The sequence below is a fragment of the Caretta caretta genome, chromosome 3 (assembly GCF_965140235.1).
Source record: "Caretta caretta isolate rCarCar2 chromosome 3, rCarCar1.hap1, whole genome shotgun sequence".
Taxonomy (NCBI): Eukaryota; Metazoa; Chordata; order Testudines; family Cheloniidae; genus Caretta; species Caretta caretta.
The window spans coordinates 127065945-127091691 of NC_134208.1; the positions used below are offsets into that span (position 1 = coordinate 127065945).

At 42.2% G+C, this 25747-nt stretch overlaps 1 protein-coding gene across 6 annotated transcripts in view; it reads right to left on the minus strand.

The window, feature by feature from the left end:
* The window catches only part of RPS6KA2 (ribosomal protein S6 kinase A2), a 483898-nt gene that overhangs the window by 75420 nt on the left and 382731 nt on the right, over positions 1–25747 (minus strand). For all 6 annotated transcript variants that reach the window (XM_048844025.2, XM_048844028.2, XM_048844024.2 and 3 more), the window contains 2 exons: positions 17209–17279; positions 16122–16210 (listed from right to left, as the gene is read on the minus strand). In XM_048844025.2, coding sequence (XP_048699982.1) covers positions 16122–16210; positions 17209–17279 — 160 coding nt within the window. The remainder of the gene's footprint in view (positions 1–16121; positions 16211–17208; positions 17280–25747) is intronic.

The window sequence follows — 25747 nt, forward strand, 5'->3', positions numbered from 1 at the left end:
CTTCTTAATATCCCTGCTACCCCAGTACTTGCTTCACACCCGTCTGGGTCACCCAGGCCAGTAGAGAGTTCTGTCAATCCAAGGTGTGAAACTGGATCTCTTTCCATCCGGAGCTGGCCCTGCTGGCCCACAGCTTTCCCAGAGACTGACCACTCTCAGCAGAGTACAGGCCCATAGCTATTGACCTAGTTGTGCCAGGGTCCCATCACTCCTAGCAGATCCTGGACCCTAGCTCCTTTCAGCTTTGCCCCAGACCTACCAAACACTGACTCAGTTTCCCCATTGAGGGTTTACTGCCTTGACCACTGTGTCTGGCTATAGTACATTTGTACCTGAGCTCTTGGCCTCAATCCTGTTACCTCATTACAGAAAACAACACAACACACACTTCCCCGCATTTCCACAGTCAGAATCCTGGAATAACCTTTAGTGTTCATAATGACTCAGGCTACAGGCAGGGTAGAGGGATTCATCATACCCACATCTGCTAGCTTCTGTCAGGCACACCCCATTATGTCCTTCTCCTGGGTTCCATGGGCATAACTTGCCACTCCTCTTCTGCTACAGCTGCTTGCGTTTGTCCTGGTCAGCAAGCTTCTGTTGCTCCAGCACTGTCTCCTTACTCTGACACTGGGCCTTCAACTCTGTCTGTCTCCCCTCCACTAGCAGCCTTTTCCACTCCAGCCTCCACAGCTCTAATACTCTTGCTACTGCTGCCACCTCTGCTGGATCATCTGCCACCTCTGTGGAACCATCTGCTTGATCTCTTGCATGCCCTGTAGGAGAAAAAGGGACCCCTTCCCCAGTTTGGAGCAGTGCCCCATCTTGCCTCATGGCATATGAGTGTGGCATGGCCCCCGGCTCCTATTTCTTCTGATCAGCCGCTGATAGAGCTCACTGCACACAGCTCTTCTAACTGCTTCTTGGTGAGCTCAGCATCTGTTTCTTTGCTCTTCCTGCCTTCTCTACGGCTTACTCTTCTTTACACCTTCCTTTGCTCTATGTCCCTTACCCAAAACAAACAACAGAAAACAATAAAACTATACTTTCTTTAACAGTCCCCAGCCTCTTTACTCGAGAATCACTTGAAACTATTTTACCATTGCTGGAAGCGTGAACCTCAGTCAACCAGCAAACTGTGAATAAATCCTGGCTCAGTTGTGTCACAGAAGGGGATTCCACAACCTCCCTTGGTAAACTATTCCAACACTTAATTATCCTTATAGTTAGAAAGCTTTTCCCAATATCTAACCTAACTCTCCCTTGATGCAGATTGAGCCCATTACTTCTTTTCCTACCTTCAGTGGAAATGGAGAACAATTGATCACCATCTTTTATAACAGCCCTTAACATACCTGAAGACATATCAGATCCCTCCCCAAATCTTCTTTTCTCATAAACAGGCCTATTTTTTTGCAGCTTTTCTTCATAGGTCAGGTTTTCTAAACATTTTATCATTTTTGTTGCTCTGCTCTGGACTTTCTCTATTTTGTCCACATCTTTCTTAAAGTGTGGCACCCAAAACTGGGCCCAGTACTCCAGCTGAGGCCTCACCCGTGCCGAGTAGAGTACAACAGTTGCTTCCTGTGTCTGACATACAACACTCCCGTTAATACACCCCAGAATAATAGCCTTTTTCACAGCAGCATCACACTGTTGTGCCTCATTACATTTGTGATCCACTATAACCCCCAGTTCCTTTTCAACATTACTGCAGCCTGGTCAGTTATTCTCCATTTTGTAGTTGTTCATTTGATTTTCCTAAGTATAGTACTTCGCACTTGTCTTTACAGAATTTCATTGTGCTGATTTCAGACCAATTCTCTAATTTGTCAAGGTCATTTTGAATTTTAATCCTGTCATCCAAAATGCTCCCAAGCCTCTCAGCTTGCTGTCATCTGCAAATGCTATAGGCATACTCTCCACATCATTATCCAAGTCATTAATGAAAATACTAAACAGTAGTGGACCAAGGACTGAACCCCATGGGACCCCAGTAGATATGTTGTCCCAGTGTGACAGCAAACCATCAGTGACTACTTGTTGTGCATGGTTTTTCAACCAGTTGTGCACCCACTTTATGGTACTTCTATGTAAGCCTCATTTCCCTAGTTTGCTTATGATACTGTCATGTGGGACTGTGTCAAAAGCCTTACTAAAAATAAAGATATATCATCTTTTTAGTTTCCCTCTTATTCACTAGGCCTGTACAACCTTGTCAAGGAAATTAGGTTGGTTTGGCATTTGTTCTTGACAAATCCATGCTGGCTATTACTTATTACCCTATTATCCTCTATGTGCTTACAAACTGATTTTTTAATCTGTTCCAGTATCTTTCCAGGTATTGAAGTTAGGCTGACTGCTCTATAATTTCCCAGGTCCTCTTTGTTCCCTTTTTTAAAGATAGGTACTCTGTTTGCCCTTCTCCAGTCCTGTTGGACCTCACCCGTTCTCCAAAATAATTGTTTTGATATTGCCTCAGCTAGTTCCTTAAGTACTCTAGGGTGAATATCATCAGGCCCTGCCAACTTGAATATAGCTAACATACCTAAATATTCTTTAACCCGTTCTGTCCCTATTCTTGCTTGTATTCCTTCCTCTTTGTTGTTAATATTAATTGTGTTACGCATCTGGTCACAATTATCCTTTCTAGTGAAGTGAAATAGACCCTGCATCATAGAATCATAGAATATCAGGGTTGGAAGGGACCTCAGGAGGTCATCTAGTCCAACCCCCTGCTCAAAGCAGGACCAATCCCCAATTAAATCATCCCAGCCAGGGCTTTGTCAAGCCTGACCTTAAAAACTTCTAAGGAAGGAGATTCTACCACCTCCTTAGGTAACGCATTCCAGTGTTTCACCACCCTCCTAGTGAAAAAGTTTTTCCTAATATCCAACCTAAACCTCCCCCACTGCAACTTGAGACCATTACTCCTTGTCCTGTCCTCTTCTACCACTGAGAATAGTCTAGAACCATCCTCTCTGGAACCACCTCTCAGGTAGTTGAAAGCAGCTATCAAATCCCCCCTCATTCTTCTCTTCTGCAGACTAAACAATCCCAGTTCCCTCAGCCTCTCCTCGTAAGTCATGTGTTCCAGACCCCTAATCATTTTTGTTGCCCTTCGCTGGACTCTCTCCAATTTATCCACATCCTTCTTGTAGTGTGCATCAATCAGCTACATGTGCCAGATGTTAGTACATTGCCTAATGCACTACTGGAAGGCACTAAGGGTATGTCTTCACTACCCGCCGGATTGGCGGTCAGCGATCGATACAGCGGGGATCGATTTATCACATCTAGTCTATTCCTGTACTCTGCAGGCAGAGTCGATGGGGGAGTGGCAGCAGTCGACTCACTGCGGTGGAGACACCACGGTAAGTTGATCTAAGTAAGTTGACTTCAGCTACATTATTCACATAGCTGAAGTTGCGTAACTTAGATCGATCTTCCCCACCCCCAGTGTAGACCAGTGCTCAGGTACTACAATAATGAGTGTGATCTAAGAGCCTGAATAGAGAGAGAGAGAGAGAAGAGAAAGCATAGAATAGAATAGAGAGAGAGAACAGAATAAAATCAGGCAGGACTAGGAGTCCAAAGGGCTTCCTGACATGGGGGCAATGGTATTACTGTTACCTAGCACTTACACGTTTACATTTGTAGCCACCATGTGAGAGTTACGTTTTATTAACTCCAGTTTACAGATGGGGAAACTCTGGTGCACATAGTTTAGGCTCAAATTTACACAAAGAGTCAGTTGATTTTGCGTATCTCAAAGCGTTGGGTGCCCATTTTGAGACACCTGGTTCTCATTTGTATTGGCACCAAACACACCAATGTCATAGATACTTTTTGTTCACTAACAACTTTCTTATGTTTCTTATGTATTCTATTGATTATTTAGCAAAACTTCATGGGGTTTGGTGGCACATGTCTAATTCTTTCATTACTTTTGATTTATGACTTCATTTAACATCTTTCTTGTTTATTCCTTTCAGCACGTTTAGTTTACTGGCTTGAGGGAAATTAGCAGGTGTTCAGTAATAATTAAACAACCCTCAGATTTGACTGAGTGTGCCATGTGATTGGTTGATTTGTTTTTATTAATAGCATCTTTCATTCTTCCATGGGGGAAAGTAACACCTGGAGATGAAGATTCCGCATTGCAATTTTGAAGCCATTTCCTGTGAGACACTGAGCATCTCCAGATGTGTTGAGCATCTCAGTTCCTACTGAAATTAGTGGGAGCTGAGGACACTGAGTACCTTGCTGTGGGTGCTCAGCACCCCAGCGGACTAAGCCTTTTATTTGCAATACGTGTACTTCCTAACAAGCAGTTTTGTAAAATGTCTTGTCAACTCAAGCTTTTGTAAATGTGACATCTGCTTTCGATGCACACAAGACATTATGTTTGCTAAAGTGCACTGATCAAGAACTCCATTTGACAGCCTGCTTAAACATTGGCTCATGACTAGGTATTAAAAACAAATATTGCTTGCATATTACATGCAGGGCTGTCAGCCATGTTCATGGGCAAACTGACCCAATAGGTGTGTTTACAGTTTTGATTTGTTCCCCCTGGTATTCTGAACACAGAACAGGCTGCTGCCAGAAATCAGTAAATACAAAAACGTGGACAGCTACAAATCTTGTTCCATGGATTTCTTATTAGGAATTTTCAAACATCATCCAAATTCAAGGCACAGTCCAGATTGCCTACTAAACATATATCGCAGGTCTGCTTCTGATTTCACTGACACTAGTATAGCTAAGTGGAAACTCCACTGAAAACAACCGAGTTACACAATATAAACCCAGCATCAGAAGAGTATCAGGACCAGCAAATGTGTTTAGAAGAAATAACAGGGAAGAATACGTTTTGTGTACAAAGATAAGTGATAACTTCATAATGTGTAATAATGCTTCTTCATTACACAATGTCGAAATTTGAGAGCCAAATCCAGGTCTCCCTGAAATGAATGGGAAAAATCCTATGGTTTCAAAGGACACAGTTATGGCCCTGAGTCTGTGACCAGCTGGTAACATTCCCTAGGATGGGCATGACAGATGTTTCTCTGCCTCTATTCTTTGCTTCTGCAGTTCCATCCCTTGCCCCTTCACAATTGCCCCGGCTATTGCCTTAGGAACACTTCCCTATTGTGTGGCAGAAATGACTCATCCTTCTGACAGGGATTCTGATATCAGTATCAGTCTATCATCAACCTTTTCCCTCTTCAGTGGTGTATTTGAATACCACAGTCTCATTTCTTTAAATGACTTAACATGAATGAAAACATTTTGAGTGTTTTTATTATTTTTCAATAAAATTGTAGAATTGAAGACAAATGAAGACAATAAGCCAACTACTTCAGTTAGAGAAGGATTGCCATGTGCACCAAAGAAACATACCATGCCATTTACATGGAAATTTGTTTAGCTTATGCCCAAATAAATTTGTTAGTCTCTAAGGTGCCACAAGGACTCCTCGTTGTTTTTGCTGATACAGACTAACATGGCTACCACTATGGAACTTAAACCAGTCCCCAGATCTGGACATCCCAGAGCTCTGACAAGTTAAAAATCTGTTGTTGTGAACTTCGTAGTTTGAAAGCCTATCTCCAGTGAGTGTATTCTATTACCGAGTTTTAGAATGGCCTAATTGCCTTAATGGCCTTAATTGCTAGTGTCCTTAAAATTGCCTAATTTTAACAAGAGATGAGTACTCCTCATGCCACTGAAGTCAAAGGGAAGGTGAGTGCACTGTATTCAGCACTCATATTTCCTCATCAGATTTCCACTACTATCCAATGCCACGTACACCTATAGTGCTATAAAATATTTTTTTTGATGAAGGGAAACACAAAGAGACCAAGATAATCAGTGTATCTAAATTCATGTGGATTGACAGATGTTTGATTAAAAGATGAATATTCCATAGGGTACATAATGGTAGCATGTAACACGCGCAACCACCGGGCAACATTTTTCTCCCTTTGTTTCTTTTACTCACCATCAGTTTTTCCATTAAGGCTTGGATTCTGCAAAGGGATCTGCACAGCCAGAACCTCATGCTCTTAAGTATTCCTATTAAAGTCCATGGGAGTCTGCTGGGTTGTAGAGGTTGACCCATGCAGCTCTCTTTACAGAATTAGGCCTCAAGCAGCTTACATTTATTCTTTTAACCCACTGATTTCCAAATGGTGGGCTGCTGTGAGATTTGTTCAGAGGATACAAGAGGAGTAGGCACTGAGCACTATTTTCACTTAAACTAAACAGGCCGTTTAAATATATTCAGTGAAGCAAATGGGTTATATCAAAACAGCGCATGTTAACAAGGGAGAAAACAACCACCTAAGGTTACTTTAATGCTATGTTATTCAGCTGCCTAAAATGTCAGAAAACAACAACTATATTTATACTATTTTCCTGGTATTTAATTTTGATTGTTGAATCCCTATGGATGAAGGGGGCCTTGATAACTTGCTGGGTAGGAAAGGGGTCCAGAGGAAATTTTAAAGTTGCTAATTTAGCCATTCGGAATGAAAAGAAAGGCTTTCCAGATTTTCAGTTTCTGAGGATAATAGCTTTACTTTCAGCAGGAACTCAAAATCAATTTAATGGAGTCACTTGCAACGTGTAGTTCATCCAAAACTTGTGACAGAGTGGGAAATCCATCACAATGATCAGATCTGTTATTTTGGTAAAGTGCTGTATGACAGAACAATACATTTTGTATATCTCAATTCAGTGCCCATCTTCTTTAGGGTTTTTTAAGGAAAGAGTAATATTACCTTTTTGGCTGTAACCTGAGCTTTATTGAAACACACTTTCAATTGATGCTGTTTTGACCTGAATTTCCAGTTACACTAAGGCCCCTTTATATTGCTCTCACTGTGTAAAGGGGCCTTAAGATCATCGTAAGGCTCATTTACGCTGCCTGATTGGTATGAAAGCGCCTTGAGAATCAGGCCCTCTTGTTTCCAAAATTCCTGGCATTTTGATGCATTAACATTCCCCACTGGTCTTTTTCTTTCCCACAATGTTTGTTTGCCTGGATATTCCATTTATCCATTTCAGGGACTGAAACGTACACCACTCTGCAGTCTGGCACTCGTGTTCAATCAGGGAGCAATGCTACAAAAGCAGTGTTATTGCCCTCAGATCAAGTTTACAGCAAAAGGTATAGGTTGTACTATATCTGAGTCAGAATGTGGTAGACAGGGGATACCAATGAAACAAATACTTTATTCCAAAAAACATTTGTTTTAAGCTCTAATACTTTACAAGTGGATCACAAATTGAACATAAGTCAACAATGTGATGCTGTTGTGAAAAGGCAAATGTCATTCTGGAATGCAGAAGTGTCATATGTAAGATACAGGAGGTAATTGTTCTGCTCTACACTCAGCACTGGTGAGGCCTCAGCTAGAGTACAGCATCCGGTTTTGGGCACCAGACTTTAACAAAGATATAAATACAGTGGACAGAGTCCAGAGGAGAGCAACAAAAATGATAAGAGGCATAGAAAACATGACATATGAAGACAGGTCAAAAGAAATGGGAATGTTTAGTAGAAGGAAAGGAAGGCCAAGATAGATCATGGTAACAGTCTTCAAATATGTATGAGGTCATCATAAAGCTGATGGTGCTCAACCCTTTGTCCATGTCCACTGTAGGTCAGAAAAAAAAGTATTTGGCTTAGTTTGCAGCAAGGGATATTTAGGTTAGATATTAGAAAAATCTTTCTAACTATAAGGATAGCTAAGTACTGGATCAGGTTACTAAGGGAGGCTGTGGAATCCCTGCCATTGGAGGATTTTAATGACAGGTTAGACAATCCCTTTTCGGTGATGGTCTAGATATACTTAGTCCTGGCCCAATGAGGTGAGGTGGTGGGAGGGGCAGAAATAGACTAGATGACCTCTGGAGGTCCCTTTCAGCCCTACATTTCTATCACTGTAAAATATCAGACCGTCAAAATTTAGATAACTGGGATTACTATCTTCCTTTTCTTCCCCTCCCTCTCACCCTCATTTTAATTCTGTTATTATTTTAGTATTCATTATCTGAAGGACTGCTATAGCTTCAAGGAAGTATTCTTGTGGTTTCATGAAATACTGTTTGTTAAAATATCATAAGTAAAGTGGAAAGAAAAGCAAGATTATAATCAGAATAAAGTGATTTTTGAAGTCTAGTGTCTTGCAATTTGCCAGGGTTAGAAACACGTTGGTGGACAATACAAATGCTTTCTGGATCATTAAACTTCTGAACAAGCAATTGAAAACAAGTGTTTGATCCATAATATAGCCGTTTCTTTATTTTACCATGCTTCATTTAATTTTCCAGGGGTTTTCTGTGCCAGAATGTCTGATCCTATCTTTGGTTAACTATGGACTGTTATACCTAGCCCAGCATGGGCTAAGATCTATAAAGCCAAAGTACTCCTTTTAAGTACTGCCTTCTGTCAAATATTTAGATCAATTATCCAGTTCATTTAAATACTCCTCCACTCATTACTAGCAACATTATTGTAATCATCCTGCCTTTTAATTCTCATGTCATTAGACTCAACACCGATATTTACAACAAGCTCTTCACCAGTACCCCAGAAACGCCTGGTAATGTTAATGTAATATTAACGCAAGATTCATAATACTGATAAATAAATGAAGCATTAATAATATTAATTTATTGATTTATTAATAAGATTACTAATATTGATGGATATTAATAATATTAATGAAAGCTTAATACTATTAAAAATATTTATATTAGTGAAAGACAATAACTCCCTTTCTACAGTATTTTGCTTTGCCTTGGCTTTAAAAACTAAACTTTTTCTTCACTGTTCTTCTGCTATAATTAATACTTCCCTCCTTCCCAATCTCTTTATTATCACAGTAAGCGTCAAGCTTTAAAACCTTGATCCTCAACTACTTCCCATCATAATGGAGAAAATCTAGCCAATATTTTCAGAACTTGGTCTTGTGGTGAATTGCAGCTGAATTCCACACTGGAGAACTGGAGTCTATCCCTCACTGTGCCACAGAATGCTTATGTGATGCTGGGCAAGTCACTTAAACCACATTTCCCCCAGGTGGTCACTACCTGTGTGTTCCTTACTTTATGGTTGCCCAACTTGAGACACTTTGGCCAGATTTGCAGAAGTGCTGATAGTTCACAGCTGCAACTGAAGTCAATGGGAGCTGTGCTTTGAACATATAAAGTGCCATAAAAATGCTAAGTTTTCTGGAAAAAAAAAACAGGTCTTAGGTATGTTAAATTGGGCACCAAAAATCAGTCGACACTTTTGGCTTTAATCTCTCTGTGCTTCAGTTCCTCAACTGTAAATTGGGTCTCATGCCACCCCTCACCTCAGGGAAGTTGTGTAAAGATAATTCACTCGGTGTTTATGAAGTGCACTCAGACATTACAATGAGAACACCAGGGAAATGCCCATGAGGAAATTAATAATTCTGTATTCGGTGCAGGGTTTGAATGGTGTGTGGTTAAGCATAAAAATAATATTGAATAACTACCTCTACAGTGAGCACTGACCATTCTGTGCACTGAATGAGGCCAGGATCCTGTGGAAAAAATAGTATGTGATCATATAATTAAAGACTGTGAGTAAAATTTTCAGGACTGCCTAAGTGACTTAGGAGTGTAAGTCCCATTTTCAAAAGTGGTTTTAGGTGCTTTGGAGCCTATGTCTCATTAAAGCCAAGGGAGACAAATTAAGATTGGATCGGCAAGGCTAATTCTGGCCTGTCCTAACTTCTGAGTGCTTGACTTTGCAACCTTAACTTTCTTTTTAACATAGCTATTGAATATAAATTTTAAATTGAGTTAATTGTTAAAAAAGGGTCGGATTCAGCTGCCATTGGAAAGATTCCCACTGATTTCAATAGATGTTGGATTAGGTCCAGTAATAGCCAATATGTTTGCTTCAACAAATATCAGCTCAATAGTTAAGCAAAATGTAGGTTATAAAAATCAGAATATCGATTTTATTCCCTTCATCTTTGTAATACAGTAGAAAGAACAGTTACTTACCCTAGAGTAATTGTGGTTATTCGAGATCTTATAGTCAGTGTGACTCCCTCTGTAGGACTACATGAGCCTCATGTGCGTGAGATAGGAAATTGCTGAATAGCAGTGTCTGTTTGGCCTGTGCATGCACCCTTGTGCCTTCTCATGCTCTTGTGTGAGGACATAAAGGAGAGAGTGGTCCCAAACTCTGAGTTCTCTTGCCATTTGAAGCCTGTGTTACTTAAGGACTCTGAATGTGAGGATGGAGGGCTGTTTGTGAGATCCACAGTGACTACAACATCTCAAAGAACCAGTTTCTGTAGAGTGACCATTCTTTCTTCTTTGAGTATGTGTCAGTATGGATCCTGCTGTAGGTGACTAGCAATCAGTTCCCCTTAGGATGGTGGGAGTGAAGAGTTTCAGCTGCATCAGCGACTGGAGAACTGTTCTCCTGAACTTGGTGGCTGCCATATCAAGAGCATAAGATTGGAAAGTTTCTGAAGCAAGTGACAGATGCAGCTTGTGCTCTGATAGAATGTGCCTGGATATTCAAATGGAAAGGCTCTCCAGCCAACTGATAACTGGTGGAAACGCATTACATGATCCACTTGGAAATTCATCGTGGTGAGAAGGCTTGGCCTTTGGACGAACCAGAAATGATCACAAAGTGGCGAGTCAGACAAAACCTTGGCTTGGTTTCATTATGGTAATACAGCAGAGCTGTGGATATGTCTAAAGTGTGCTGTTTCTTCTCTACCACTGGTGAGTGTGGCTTTGGGAAGAAGACTGGCAAGGTAATTGATTGATTTTTGGTGAAAGTCTGAGACCACCTTGGGGATAAAATTGGGGTGTAGTCTGAGTACCACCTTGTTCATATGAAAGACCACAGTCCAGCCATGAGAGTCTAGTGTTCACTGACTCTCCAAGCTGAGGTGACAGTCACCACAAAGATCCTCTGGTAAGAGTGCACGGAGTATTCTGTCACTGGTTCAAAAGGGAGGGTCCATATGCTTCAGAAGAATAACAATGTGGTCTCATGAGGGAGTCAGGTCCTTAAATGGAGGGCTAATATGAAGAAGGCCCTTAAAGAATTTCAGTATCTTTGGGTGTGAAGATTGAGTGTGACTGTGCCAGAGTGTCACACACAGATAATGCTGCCAAGTGGACTTTGAGAGAATTAAATGATAGTTTTGCCTGTTTCAGGAACAGCATAGTCTAGGATCTTCAGTGTTGCTGCCTCAACTGGGTCCAAACCATGCTGGGCTGCCCATATAGAAAATCTTTGAGGCATAAGTCTTCCTGGTGGAGGATTTTCTGCTTTGTATGGGAATCTTTTGAACCTATAGGGAGCAGTCTCTGTCAGTACTGTTCAAACAGCCAACAGCTGAGCCATTAGGTGTAACAATGGCAGGTCTGGCTGCTGACCTTGATTCTATGATATGTCCAGGCAGGCCAGGAGGTGAATGGGATGTCACAGGGCCATCTGTAGCAGGTCTGACAGCCAAAACTGTCTTGGCCAGTAAGAGTCTACCAGGATGTCTGTAACCTTGTCCCTCCTGATCTTGGACATTATCCTGGAGAATTGGTGGCAAGGCACATATGAATCCTCCAGATTACTGCAAAAGAAAAGCATCTGGCAATAATCCCAGGCTCACACCTCTTCTGGAACAGAAATTCATGCATTTGACATTGTCCCCTGTGGTGAATAAGTCTGTTATGGGGGTAGAATATGAGGTCTATGATAAACTCCTTCAGTGACCCCTTGTGGTTGGTCACTGGGTGACTGCTTAAGAAGTCTGCCAGGCCTTCACTGAGCCCTAGGAGGTTTAGACCCAGTGGGATTATCCTGTGTTGATGTCACCACTTCTATAGCCTGATGGTTTCTTGGCAGAAGAGGGGATGATCAGGCCCTTCCTTGTTTGTTTACATAGTGCATCACCATCATGTGTTGCAGGATTTGCACTGCGGAGTTCCACAGAACAGGCAGGAATGCTTTGAAGGCCAGTCACGTCTCCCAGCTCCTGGACATTCATGTGTCATCTCAGGTCATCCTGAGATCGTGGCCCTGAATCTGTAGGTGGTTCATCTGGGAACTGCAGCCCACTGAAGCATCTGTGATAAGCGTCCTTTGGGGAGGGGACAGAGAATGGGACCAGAGGCGGCAATGCCGGTGCAAGTGGCAGCACAAGTTTCTTTCTTGACACAGTTTTTTCTGCACTAGTCTTCAACAGAGACGCTGGATAATGGCGGCTTGTATACTCGCAAGATCTCACGGCCTGATGAGACTCATGAATTGTTCCAGAAGACGGAGTTTGGCCCCGTGTCCCCCTAAACAGAAGAGGCACCTACTAAGTCCGTCTTCTAAGGGGATTAGTCCATAGCAGGATGGATAGGGTGTGAAGCTGGTAGGTTTAGGTCTGCCAAGTCAAGGAGCTCTGGGCAGGAAGGTGTGTACAGCGGGATCTAGCTGTTGATACTCATAAGATGGGTTGATATGAACGCAACAGTCAAATATTAAGTTAATCAAAAGAGTTCTGAAGAAATTCAGAATGTTTAGCCAAAACTAAGAGCTAGTGGGTTAGAAACCTGGAGATTCTGTCTCACTGCAATAGATAAGATGACGGAACTGTGGGAGGGTGCAGTCACTTCACTCTTTATGCCTTTGCATAGGAGCATGAGAAGGCAGATGGTACACGTGCAGCCCTGACAGACACTGCTACTTTAAACTGTCCAGTCCAGTGCACATGAGGCACCTTCAGTGGCCCTACACTGACATATACTTGAAGAATGTTAATTTTTGTAAGCTAGCAAAGCACTAAAAGGTCACTCCGCTGCACAAGGACACAGATAGCAAGAGGGAAGCTTCCATTTTCCACGCAAGATTATTATTAGAAATTTCAAGAACCATAGCTCAGCCAGATGGTGATGTAATTGGGCTGCCAAACATCTTGCTAACGACTGTCAGTCAGAATGCTAATGCTGTGACTGCTACATGTGGGATCAAATGTTCAGCGTAGTAGATCCCTCCATAACACCACCTCAAGCGATTGAACAACTAAGTATGAAAGCCAGGGGCAAAAAAAATCTCTCCTGCACCACTTGCTTTTTACACATCTTGGAACAAGTTACATGCTTAATTGAGCTTTGCTCTCCTACCCCTATTCCCAATCCCGCAAAAATCTAAACAGCATAAAGAGTTACAGGAGCTAACAGCATCCTGCTTTTCAAAAGTTTCTTAGTATTTACACTATGATGCGTCTTACTTGCAAAAAGGAAAGTAATTAATTAGCTGCCAAAACCCCATGGGTGCTGATGTCAGCCAACTGTCTATTTAATGAGGACCAATTAGTTATTTCCTTTCCTGTGACAGACCTTACAGAAGTCAAAGATCAACTATTCTTGTTTTCCTTGGTTTCAGAGTAACAGCCGTGTTAGTCTGTATTCGCAAAAAGAAAAGGAGTACTTGTGGCACCTTAGAGACTAACCAATTTATTTGAGCATGAGCTTTCGTGAGCTACAGCTCACTTCATCGGATGCATACCGTGGAAACTGCAGAAGACATTATATACAAACAGAGACCATGAAACAATACCTCCTCCCGCCCCACTGTCCTGCTGGTAATAGCTTATCTAAAGTGATCATCAAGTTGGGCCATTTCCAGCACAAATCCAGGTTTTCTCACCCTCCGCCCCCCCCCCCCCCACAAACTCACTCTCCTGCTGGTAATAGCCCATCCAAAGTGACCACTCTCTTCACAATGTGTATGATAATCAAGGTGGGCCATTTCCTGCACAAATCCAGGTTCTCTCATTCCCTCACCCCCCTCCAAAAACCACACACACAAACTCACTCTCCTGCTGGTAATAGCTTATCCAAAGTGACCACTCTCCCTACAATGTGCATGATAATCAAGGTGGGCCATTTCCAGCACAAATCCAGGTTTTCTCACCCCCCCACCCCCATACACACACAAACTCACTCTCCTGCTGGTAATAGCTTATCTAAAGTGATCATCAAGTTGGGCCATTTCCAGCACAAATCCAGGTTTTCTCACCCTCCGCCCCCCCCCCCACAAACTCACTCTCCTGCTGGTAATAGCCCATCCAAAGTGACCACTCTCTTCACAATGTGCGGAGGGTGAGAAAACCTGGATTTGTGCTGGAAATGGCCCAACTTGATGATCACTTTAGATAAGCTATTACCAGCAGGACAGTGGGGCGGGAGGAGGTATTGTTTCATGGTCTCTGTGTGTATATAATGTCTTCTGCAGTTTCCACGGTATGCATCTGATGAAGTGAGCTGTAGCTCACGAAAGCTCATGCTCAAATAAATTGGTTAGTCTCTAAGGTGCCACAAGTACTCCTCCTTTTGTTTTCCTTGAGGCCTTTTCTTTATAGCCACCTACAATTTCTAGAGCAATATACTCCCATTGATACAACAGAGCGTACACAGAAGAGCTAAATGATGTGGCTGATTGGTGGAGAAGGATAACTTACCGTATGTTATAAATATATGGGAAAACCTTATTTCCCTTATTTCTAAAGAGGAGAAATTATTCTAGAGTAAAATAGCTTTTGTTCTTGAATAGAGTATCCAGATGGGGAATTACAGCAAAAAAGCTATAAAGGAATATATTATTTCCCCTTGTGTTGAACCTAAACTCTGAATATGTTCAGAGGTTTGACTAACACTATTTTTTGAAGTTCTGTGCAGTACACTCTGCATTTTATTAATGGTTTATGGCCTTCTAGGTGTTAAAATTAATACTGCATCTTTATTGAGTCAATAAATTAATATTTCAGAAATGGGGAAAAAATCACATATCTGGAAAACAATTTCAACCTTTTCTTAGCGACATCGTCAGGTGGAATTTTAGGATCACAGGCTTCAAAATTTCTCTTTGTTGTCCTTTTTTTCCCTTCACTAAGTCTCACATCTGAGAACTGTACCGAATTGTACACTGAGGTATCACGAACTAGTGGAAATTTGGTAATAACAGTGGTATTCGAGACTTTTAAATTTGATCATAACAATGGCATTCAAGACTTTTAAAGATGAGAAAAGGAGAATGAATAGAGGATGACAGTAGTGAAGAAAAATGGATACATGGGACATAGGAGGTGTAAACTGGTAAGAGAATAGGAGGCAGGAGAGAACAGAGAAATTGGGAGAATAGAGGAGGAAACACATCTTGTTGCAATCATTTTTTCCCCTTGTACCCCTCTACTTTAGAAAACAAGTCATTCTCTTATTCACCCAGAACAGAGCCAGAGACAAGAGAGCTGGAAGGAACCTACAATATTTTTATAGACAGAGGTAACATTTTAAAATAATAACATAATGCTATGACTTTGATATCCTCAATTTGCTATGGTTACTCTTGTTTTTCACTAAAATCTCTAGGGGACAAATTTGCAAAGGAACCACCTGCTAAAACATGAATGGACACACTAAGTCTCCTACATAACCCCCCCAAAATACCGTGAGTTTCCTAACGGAACTCTTTAGTATAGGCAGAGATGGCTTTACCTAAATAAATCAAAAACATCCTCTATGCTTATTCAAACATAACTGGGTGCAATAATGAAAGAAGAGTAAAACAAAATCTTTGTGATAAAGCAGACAATTCATTTTAAGGTGATAAAGAGGGGCAGGCCCTTTGTTCAAAATGCTCCCACTAAATCAAACAAGACAGCACAGAAATTTAATCAGAGTGGCTTTGCAAAAATTCTTCTTCTCTCCTTTACCCCCCTCCAAGATGTGAAGCAGAAATATAGAGAGCTCATTAAAATACCTGACTGGGTTCTCATTTTCCTGTATTACTATCCACAGGAGTTTTCTTATGCAATTCATAAAGGTTGGTGATTTACTTCCCCTCTTTGCTGAAGAAATAAATCATGAATTAATCTCATGCTTTGGATTCTAATGCTATGCTTGACTTCCTTGCTTCTCTCTCTAGTAATGCTTGTGTTTTGCTGCAGAATAAATATGAATATAAATGTAAATATAATGGAGAGGATAACGACCATTTAAAATGCATTGAGGGAAATTATCACCACCATATTGTACAGAAATCAAATGAGCATCCATACCTAATCGGTTGGACGGGTTCCTTTTGAAGAGGGCTCTTAGCAAACTTTGGGCTTCTATGCTCAAAAACTGAGGCATTCCTAGCTTGGCTCTGAAAGAACAGAACACTTGAAAAGAAAAAAATATTTTTCAAAAAATTTCAAATCCACACCTGCATTTTATAACTGAAATTAATTGGGACATGCAGAAACCCATACACATTTGTCACCAAAGATATAATACCTAGACAGATTAGACAGCCCACAAATGGAGGGGACAGTCCTGCACCCATCGAGGTTAAAGGAAGTTTTACCATTGATGTCATTGGGCGCAGCTCCTGACTGGAAGCACATAACACCATGTTATAGTTAATGTTGCTCAAGGGTTACTAATGCTAAGAGATCATTTTCAGCTATTTATAATCTTTTTTCAGTTTTACCTTTCTGGATTAAATTTGGCAGATTTGTTCTCAATCCAAGAGCAAACTTTTTGGAAAGTTTGACCCCAAATGGCCTAGACATTTTCAAGAATGAAGAGAGTGACAATAAAATACACTTTTTGCATTATTAAAAATTGTATTTGTTTTTTAATAGCTCTGATGCTTCAGTGGTGGATGGCAGAAATAAGAAATTTGGCAGGGACTGTGGTTTCGATCTTGCAAACATTTATGCACACGCTCAGCATTAAATCAATGTCAGGTTTGCACAGGAAAGGACTCGAAAGTCAGGAATGACAACGTGCAGGTTGTCTGTACAACTTTAGCTCTGCACCCTTTTATATATGCATCATCATACAGTCTTTTATTACATGGCCACATATATTTTTTCTGCAAGGCCACCCCCTCAATGGAATGCTCATAGACCAGCAATACAGTTTGTAGTTATTTACTCTGGGTGAATCACTTAGGGGATTTAGGCACACCATAACGCTGACATTAGTAGGAGATGCACATCTAACTCCACGTGCAGCTTTGAAAATCTCAGCCTCTATGTATATTTATTCTTGTTCTATATACTTTATGCAGTTAAATGTGCTTAGGATCAATGGCCCATCCAAGGAACAGAACTAACACGTACGTAGTAGATAAACCAAACAGACATTACTACTTACTTGAGAATGAGAGCCATTGTCTCCTTTCTGTCTTTTCCCTGGAATGGTAATGACCCTGTCAGCATCTCAAACTGTAGAATAACAATAAAAATGGTAAATCAAATAAGCACATACAGTATTTATATAAGATTCCATCTGACAGTGCACCATACTGTAATACTTTCCATTATCTTGTTTTCTATTAATTTCAAACACCAATGAGTATTTTGTAAAAATGTACTGTTTATGCCAAAAAAGGTCTAAAAAACTGTAGCTATACAAAAAGAGATTTTATTATGGCAAGCCCATTTCTACAGTATTGGACATCAGAGACCAGCACTATATTTCAATTCAAAGAGCTGCCTAAGGAACTGTTCACATCAGTAGCGTGGAGAATCATGCACTAGTTGAGATGCACAAAAGTCTGGTGTTCATGGGTTTGCATGATTTTTTTTCCATCTGGGTTCATACCCCCATGATTTTTGCTTTGAGTTTCAGGTTTAAATGAACCCACAAACTCAAAGTAAAAGCCCAGAGTGGTCATCAATTTTTGCCTGCCATCCATCTGAAAGCATCAGTCATCCAACATTCCTCTGAAATGCAGTGATTCTTTCAGCAACCCTGACTGGAATGTCACATTTGTAACAAAAGCCCAAATCAAGGGAGCTTGCCTGGTTGGAATTGAATTCTGAGAGTTTCACGCAGGGCTAGTCACCGCACTGTTTGCATGTACAAGTAGTAGCTGATTCCCCATGATAAGCAATGATGGGTATTGTGTACTGGAAAACAAGGATCAGGGACATAATTCAGCTCTGCCATCAATGAGGACAACTTCCACTGAGGTCAATAGGCATTCTGTCTGCTTATGTCAGGGCCAAGTAAGGTCTTGGGTCTTTTAACAGTAAATAAATATACTGTTTAATATTTGTGGTTATAGTTAAGCTCATATTTACAAGTGCCAGATTCTGTCACCCTTCTGTTGAGTTGTACCTTACCAGAGGAGTAGCTCCTTTGATTTCTGGGGGACCACTTGTGCATTAAGGTACTATTCAACCTTAGCTGGACTCCCCCCCTTCCAAATTAAATAGATCAATAATTCCCCTAAGTACTTCATAATAATACTTAGCACTCACAGTGACTTTATAAACCTTTCTCTCTCAAAGTATGTTATAAAAGTGGGCAAGCCTCATTGTCCCAACTGGGGAAACTGAGGCACAGAAAGGCAGAATGATTTGCCCAAGGTCAAAAAACAAGCCATTGTCAGAACTTGTAGCAGAACCCAGGTCTCGTGGCTCTCAGTCCAGAGGCCTGAGTGCTAGAAGATCATGCTTCGTTCTGTTTGCCTTTCTTTAACCTACATTTTTAATTACCTTGTGCTAGTTAGTAAATATTAGTTTAGGAGTAATCAGGACAGTGCTAATGGCCTGTGATGGGATGTTAGATGGGGTGGGATCTGAGTAACTACAAAGAATTCTTTCCTGGGTATCTGGCTGGTGAATCTTGCCCATATGCTCAGGGTTCAGCTGATCGCCATATCTGGGTTTGGGAAGGAATTTTCCTCCAGGGCAGATTGGAAAAGGCCCTGGGGATTTTTCGCCTTCCTCTGTAGCATGGGGCACAGGTCACTTGCTGGAGGATTCTCTGCTCCTTGAAGTCTTTAAACCATGATTTGAGGACTTCAGTAGCTCAGACATAGGTGAGAGGTTTATCGCAGGAGTGGGTGGGTGAGATTCTGTGGCCTGCATCGTGCAGGAGGTTAGACTAGATGATCATAATGGTCCCTTCTGACCTTAATATCTATGAATCTGCTCTGCTTTGATTAACACAAATGATGATTAAATACTAAATTTAGTTTAGAGTTATACTCATATCCATTTCAGCAATTTAAAAGACATAAAAGGGAAAACATAAAAGCCCTAAGGAATGGCTGCCCGGTGTTTTAAAGGATAATGGCTTTTTAAAATCTGTACAAAACTCCCAATGATTAAAAAAACCTAACCCATGGGAAGTTCAAAAAATTACTATTTTTTTCTCCCTGAAATTTAGAAAAATAAAAGCTAAACCCTATAGACTTCAATGGGGCAACACCATGGCACAGAGTTCCACCAGCAGAAAGGAGGGCAGAATTTGAATCTCTACATCAAATTTCAAGATGTGAGGCAGGAATGTTTCTTGCTGGATACAATATGTTTTTCCTTTATGAGAAATGTGCATATGGCAGGTAAGAGAACTTCCTATGATAAAGAGAGATGAAACAGAAATATTCAGACAAGGTAAAACTCCAGTGAGATCAGGGCATTTCTTAAAATTGAAACTCATTGCAAAGTGCCATTGTACTAGATTTACGTCCTGTGGTATCTTAACATCTGCTCTTCAAAGCTGACGTTGCAATTTTTATCAAATAAATATTCTGACTTTTGTACACATTTCATTAAATATATGCTAACTGGCTTTGTCTTCTCTCATCAGCACCTCATTTTAAACTCTTAACAGTGGCTGGGGCTATTTAGACATTATTGCTTGAACTTAAAGTCTTCTATTCTGTATAGACATTTAAATCAGGTCACCTAAAAGTGACAATTTATCAACCACACTGAAACATTATGCATATTAAATCTTCAGTTCAGACATGGTTTCCCTAGCACTAAGCAAATAGAAACCCAGCCTAATTTCACCTCTGAGACTCACAGCACAATGCATTTGGCAGTGTCTGCATAGCAATAATTCATGAAACCATAGCCTGCAAAACCAAGTTGCCAAGTTACCGGGAGCTAATTTCATTTAAAATGTCCAAAAACATGTACCATTCTATTCTGAAACAGTTCCTCTTCCTTAGTAGCAGTGCTAGCAGTCTGAAGGGGAGAGGTGTGACAGACTAATACATCTCCATAAAATAAATAAATAAATAAATGGTGTCTTTTACCTCTTTACCCCTCTAGCATTCTGGTCATGGACTCTCTAACCAGTCAGCTGTATTTTGCAGTTCCCACTATCATTCAATAAGATGCAATGGTCACTATGAAAAACTTACCAACAGATGCTACAGTATTCGCTATACCAAAACGACTGCATTTCCTGTTTTAAGTAGAGGGAAGTTCTGTGACTAAAAGGGAAAGCTTTCATGCCCATGTCATGTCCGAACTTATAAAGGTCTAGGCACAATCAGAACTATGTCAGGAGGCTATTTGAATGATAAGGACTCCTAAAATTCATTCTTCAGCAACCATAGTCACCAGGAAAAGTACCTGATGATTTAATAACTTGGACCACAGAGTAAACACAATCATTAAATAGTTATAATAGCTCTTTGGGGAGGAGACAGAACGAGAGGAAGGGTTGAGGCTTAACTTTAGTCACCAACAAGCTCGCTGAAGCTACTGAAAACAGGCACTTGAAAGGAGACAGAGGACAATTGTGTGTGGACAATTATAAGCCAGACTCAGAAAACAAAGGGCCAGAAAAGTGAGGAAGGGTGGTTGGCTTGGAGGGTCAGAGAGAAGTAGCTGTTTTATTAGAGGGGAAAAAGATTTTGGGTAAAAGTCACAGAAGTGCCTAAGTGACTTAGGAGCCAATGTCCCATTGAAAGCACCCAAGTCATTTTTAAAAATGAGACTTAAGTACTCTTCCATTAAGTGGTAAGAAAAGTAATATGCATTATACTGAATTGTCCCCATATTTCAAGAAGCATGGATGTTTGGGTATCTAACACGTTATGTTTTTCATGCTTTCTTCTCTTGTGAGCTTCTTGCTCTTAAAATCCTAATTTAAGAAAATTAAAAGTGGCTGCAGTTTTTTTCATTTTGGTATAAGGCTAGCCTGACACATTTGAGGCAGGAGACAGTAATATGAGTGACAGCCTGGCCATTGATCATATAGGAAGAAAAAGACTGCAGCTTCCATTCACAAGGGAGTCCATAAAAAGATCTGTATTTACAGTGTGGGCAGAGAAGGCAAATCAGCCTGAAAGTAAGAGCAGAGTGGTAGCTCAGGAAGCAGGGATGGGGGCAGCTAGGGGCTATGTGCAGGCAGGGGGGCAGCTCAGGGTGCAGGGAGAGGGGTTGCTAGGGGCTGTGGGCAGGTGGGGGAATAGTTCTGGATGCAGGCAGGGGGTAGCTAAGGGCTGTGTGCAGACAGGGGGGTAGCTCAGAATGCAGGGAGAGGGGTTGCTAGGGGCTGTGGGCAGGCAGGGGGGTAGCTCAGGGTGCAGGGAGAGGGGTAGGTAGGAGCTGTGTGCCCAGAGGGCACCCTTCCACAGCATTTGCTGCTCCCTGAGGGCTCTGCCCGCCCAGGAGACGGCACACTGCCTACACAGTGTTCTTTAAAAAAAAGAGAGACATTTGTTGACTGGCATTAGGGAGTTGTGCTCGTAACTCCCTTGAGCACCATACAGAACATTTACCGCAATGTCTCAATCACTAGTACTTTGTTACCGCATTTCTACAATTACATGGTTCTAATATAAAGATGAAATCAAATTCAAAAGACATGCACTTAACATCAATATTTAAAAGTCAGTGCAGTGTGGCTCCAGCACATTGTATGCATCAATGCTTTTTCCTTCAGTGATCTGAATCAAGGCAGGGTCTGGAAGAAAGCATTGATGTTTCTGTAACTGCAATGCCATTGTGTTTAACATAATGTTGGAGAAGGTTAGCAAGCATTAAGTAAACAGAAAAACATCCTTGTAAATTGAAATAGCTTATGTTATCACCAGCTAATGCCACTGCACGGCACACCCCCGGTTTCCTGTTTATTATCAAAGAATTAAGAATTCTGTTCAATACGGAACATGAGACTTGACCAAAGAAGTTAGCCCTCACAGCTGACACCCCTGCACATAGATACACTGCTGCATCTATGTGCAGGGGTGTCACAGCAGATTGACTGGGTGTCAGGCCTAGGAGTAACCAAACTGCAGGATTAGGGTGATGTGAGCTGACACCAAAGCCATCACAGAACCCTGCAGTTCTGCTGAGAGATTCAGACTCCACCCCTCCCAATACATAAGCCATCTCATAGCTTGTTCCTTGTGTACCACCTGCTTTCCCTGCTGGTCTTCTAGGGGGCCCAGTGGCTGTGTCCCTGACATCTTCCCTCCCCTCTCACCTGCTCCATCATGAACCCCCATATTCAGACACACTGTGTGCCCACTCCATCCAGTATCTTTGAAAGACTACTGCTTTTCCCTAATCCTGACCTCTCACCACTTACTAATGAGCAGTGGGAGGGGAAAAACACTAGCAAGAGCATGCTATGGATCATGAGCTTTCCCTTCTCTAATAAGAAGTTGCTAGGGAATCCCTGAGGGCTCCTTAGCTACCATGTTAGAAATTATTGGATGCCATACACACCTGCCTCATCATACCGCCAGCTACTGCAGAAGAGGAAGTGTTTCCTCTCTCCTACTTCACCTCATCACACGTTTTTGATTGGGAGAGGCAGTAACATTTACCTGGTGATCCCACAAAGCAGCAAGATAAGAGAAGCAGCCGCCACATAGTGTCCTCTGAAGACCAGGAGATGGGGAAACTACACTCAATGAGGGAGTGAGGGGGAGGAGTTTATCTTCAATGAGATCCAGTGAGCTGACAAAATTAAGTTGAGAGCTGGGGGTGATGGCCAGACGAACCTTAACAGAGTATGGGGAAAGGACAGGTTGCCCAAACTACTTCACTCCAGGTCTGCTGAAATGTTGTGAGTCTGGGATGATGTTCAAGGTTGCACTAGGGCCCTGAAATCACTTGGTTTCAGAGACTTGAACATCCAGTCAGGACTCTTGGGCTTTACTCTCACTTTCATCTTTTCCAGTCACTTGCTAGGTGGCCTTGGGCAAAGTCACTTAATTGCTCAGTGTATCAGATTTCCAGAGCTCCATTATGCTAGGCACTGTACAATCACCACACAAAAAGATGGTCCCGGTCCCAAAGAGCTTACAATCTAAGGATAAGACGAGAGACAACAGATGGATACAGACAGACAGGGGAGTACAAGAAAACAACAAGACATAAGCAGTGGTCTCAGCGCACCAGAACCCAGGGAATGGTATTTTAATTAGTCTGTATTCTGTTTCACACCTACATTTGCTATAGTAATAAATAAAATATTTTTATATTTTTGTACAAGTTTTTATAATGCAATTAAAATAAAACAAAGTTAAAATGACGAAAAAATGCTTTAAAGGCAAAGCAAGCTTATAATGTAAACTTACACGCTGGTGGGCTATACCATAGGTCAGTGGTTCTCAACTGAGAGGTCTGTGGCCCCCTGGGCGGCGGCATGAGCTGGTTTCATGGGGTCCGTGAGATTCAGCACCCCAAGCCCATGGGTGGAGTTGGGGTGTGAGGGGAGGAGCTGCCCCTCCTGCACCCCCAAACTGCAGTGCTGTAACTCCTAATAATGTAACCAGAGTGGGGAAGTCCCACCCTCCCTCCTCTTCCTCTGCCCCTGAGGTCCCGGCCCTTGGCCAGGTCGAAGGACAGAAACTGGAGATGGGCAGGGTGGGGTGGCTCCTGCTCTGGCTGGTGCCATGGAACAGTCAGCCGCAGTGCTTCCCTGTCTGCTCCTCCTGCTGCTGGTGCCTGGGACTGTGGCTGCTCCTCAGCTCCCGGCCCCTCTTGACTGCTTGTGCACCTGGTAAGAGCTACCTGGGTGGGGGGACCAGGCTCCAGGGCTGGCAGAGCCCTTGGGAAGCAGCAACCACAGTGGGGGGTGCCCTTCCAGCACACAGCCCCTAGCTACCTCTTTTTCTGCACCCTGAACTACCCACCTGCCCACACACAGCCCCTAGCTTCCCCTTGCCTGCACCCTGAGCTACTCCCTGCCTGCACAAAGCCTCTACCTACCCGTCTCTGAATCCTGAACTACATCCCTCACTGCACACCACCCCTAGCTACTCCTTCCCTGCACCCTGAGCTACCCCCCAGCCCACACACAGCCCTTAGATACCCCTTTCTCTGCACCCTGAACTACCCCCACCTGCACACAGCCGCTAGCTATTCCCTGCCTGCACCCTGAGCTACCCCATTGTCCGCACACAGCCCCTAGCTACCCCTTCCCTGCACTCTGAGCTACACTCCTGCCTGCACACAGCCCCTAGCTACCCCATCTCTCTGCACCCTGAGTGGTTTTCAAACTTTTTGAGCTGATCCCCTCCCACTCCCCATCCCAGATGGGCTGGGTGGCCTGCTGAAGTGAGTCGGGGGTGGAGGTGGCACTCCCTTCCCGTGCCTTGCAGAGATGGCCTGAGCCCTGCTGGGCCCTGATTCCACCCAAACAAGCATGCTGAGGGGTCCGCAAAGAAACAGGTTGAGAATCCCGGCCACAGATGAGCTTGCGCCCCCTAGTTTGTACTTTAAGCTTAGCATTAATAGTAGTTCAAATAACTACTGTAGTGTTTAAGATGTGTTGCTGGGTACTAAACTTGAAAAAATACACAGAAAGACAGGAATATAATGCAAATAAAACAAATGCTAATATAAAAAAGAAAAACAAAAGTGGTGGAGTGTAAGGTTGGCTTGACATGAGTAATTGGACATGGGTGAAGCCTCATTTTTTGAGAGACGCATTTGGGAGGTAAATGCATCAGCAGGCTGTAAAGAGAACGTCTGTACAAGGTAAGATAAGGGGGAACACCCATGGAACCATTTACAACGGACAAGATAACAATGGATAAGATAAGCCTGGAACCTAAGGTAAGGTAAAGAGTAAGTTGTGCATGAACAGTGCGTGGTATTCAGGGATTGGTTCCTACAAAATAACCAAGCCGATCCCCAAATGTGTGATGCAATGTATAGTAAACCAGTGCATGCACCCGACGAAGTGAGCTGTTGCTCACGAAAGCTTATACTCAAATAAAATTGTTAGTCTCTAAGGTGCCACAAGTCCTCCTTTTCTTTTTTCCAGTGTAATGTGTAAATGTATATAAAGGAAGAGGTTTGCTGTGTAACTTTGGATATGTGGCTCACTGTGTGCCCATCCCCTACACTTGAGTCTGATCAACTCAGCATAGCTTTGCTGTTTGGCAAATAAAAGAACCAGAGTGACAAGACTGAAGTCTAACTGAGTTCTTAGAGGCTGAACGGAAGAGGTCCTGGGAGAACCCCAACACCACTGTCAATCTTTTTGTAGGCATCATGGCAAAGGATAGTTTTAAGGAGGGGTTTGAAGGACCATCCTGAGGTACCTCTGTGGATGCTAATGGGGAGTCCCTCTCAGGTGTGATGGGAGAAAACACAAACATGCTTGTTTGAAAATGTGACAAGTGAACAATGGATGTTGGCATTACGGGCTGATCAACACGCAAGTCAGCCTTTTGATACTGAATGGAGATGATAGATAGGATGGGAAGGGCCTGGAAAGTGAAGACAAGTAGCATATGTTTGGTATGATAGAGAAAAGGGAGACAGGGAAGGGTTGCAAAGATGATGATGACACGGTCAAAAGGATGAGCTAGGAAAATTTTTGAATAGATATGAATGGGGCAAAATTGCATTTCTCAAGGCCAGAGAAAAGGATGTTGAAGTAATCAAGATATAATTATGAGTGTTTTAGCTGTGTGGAC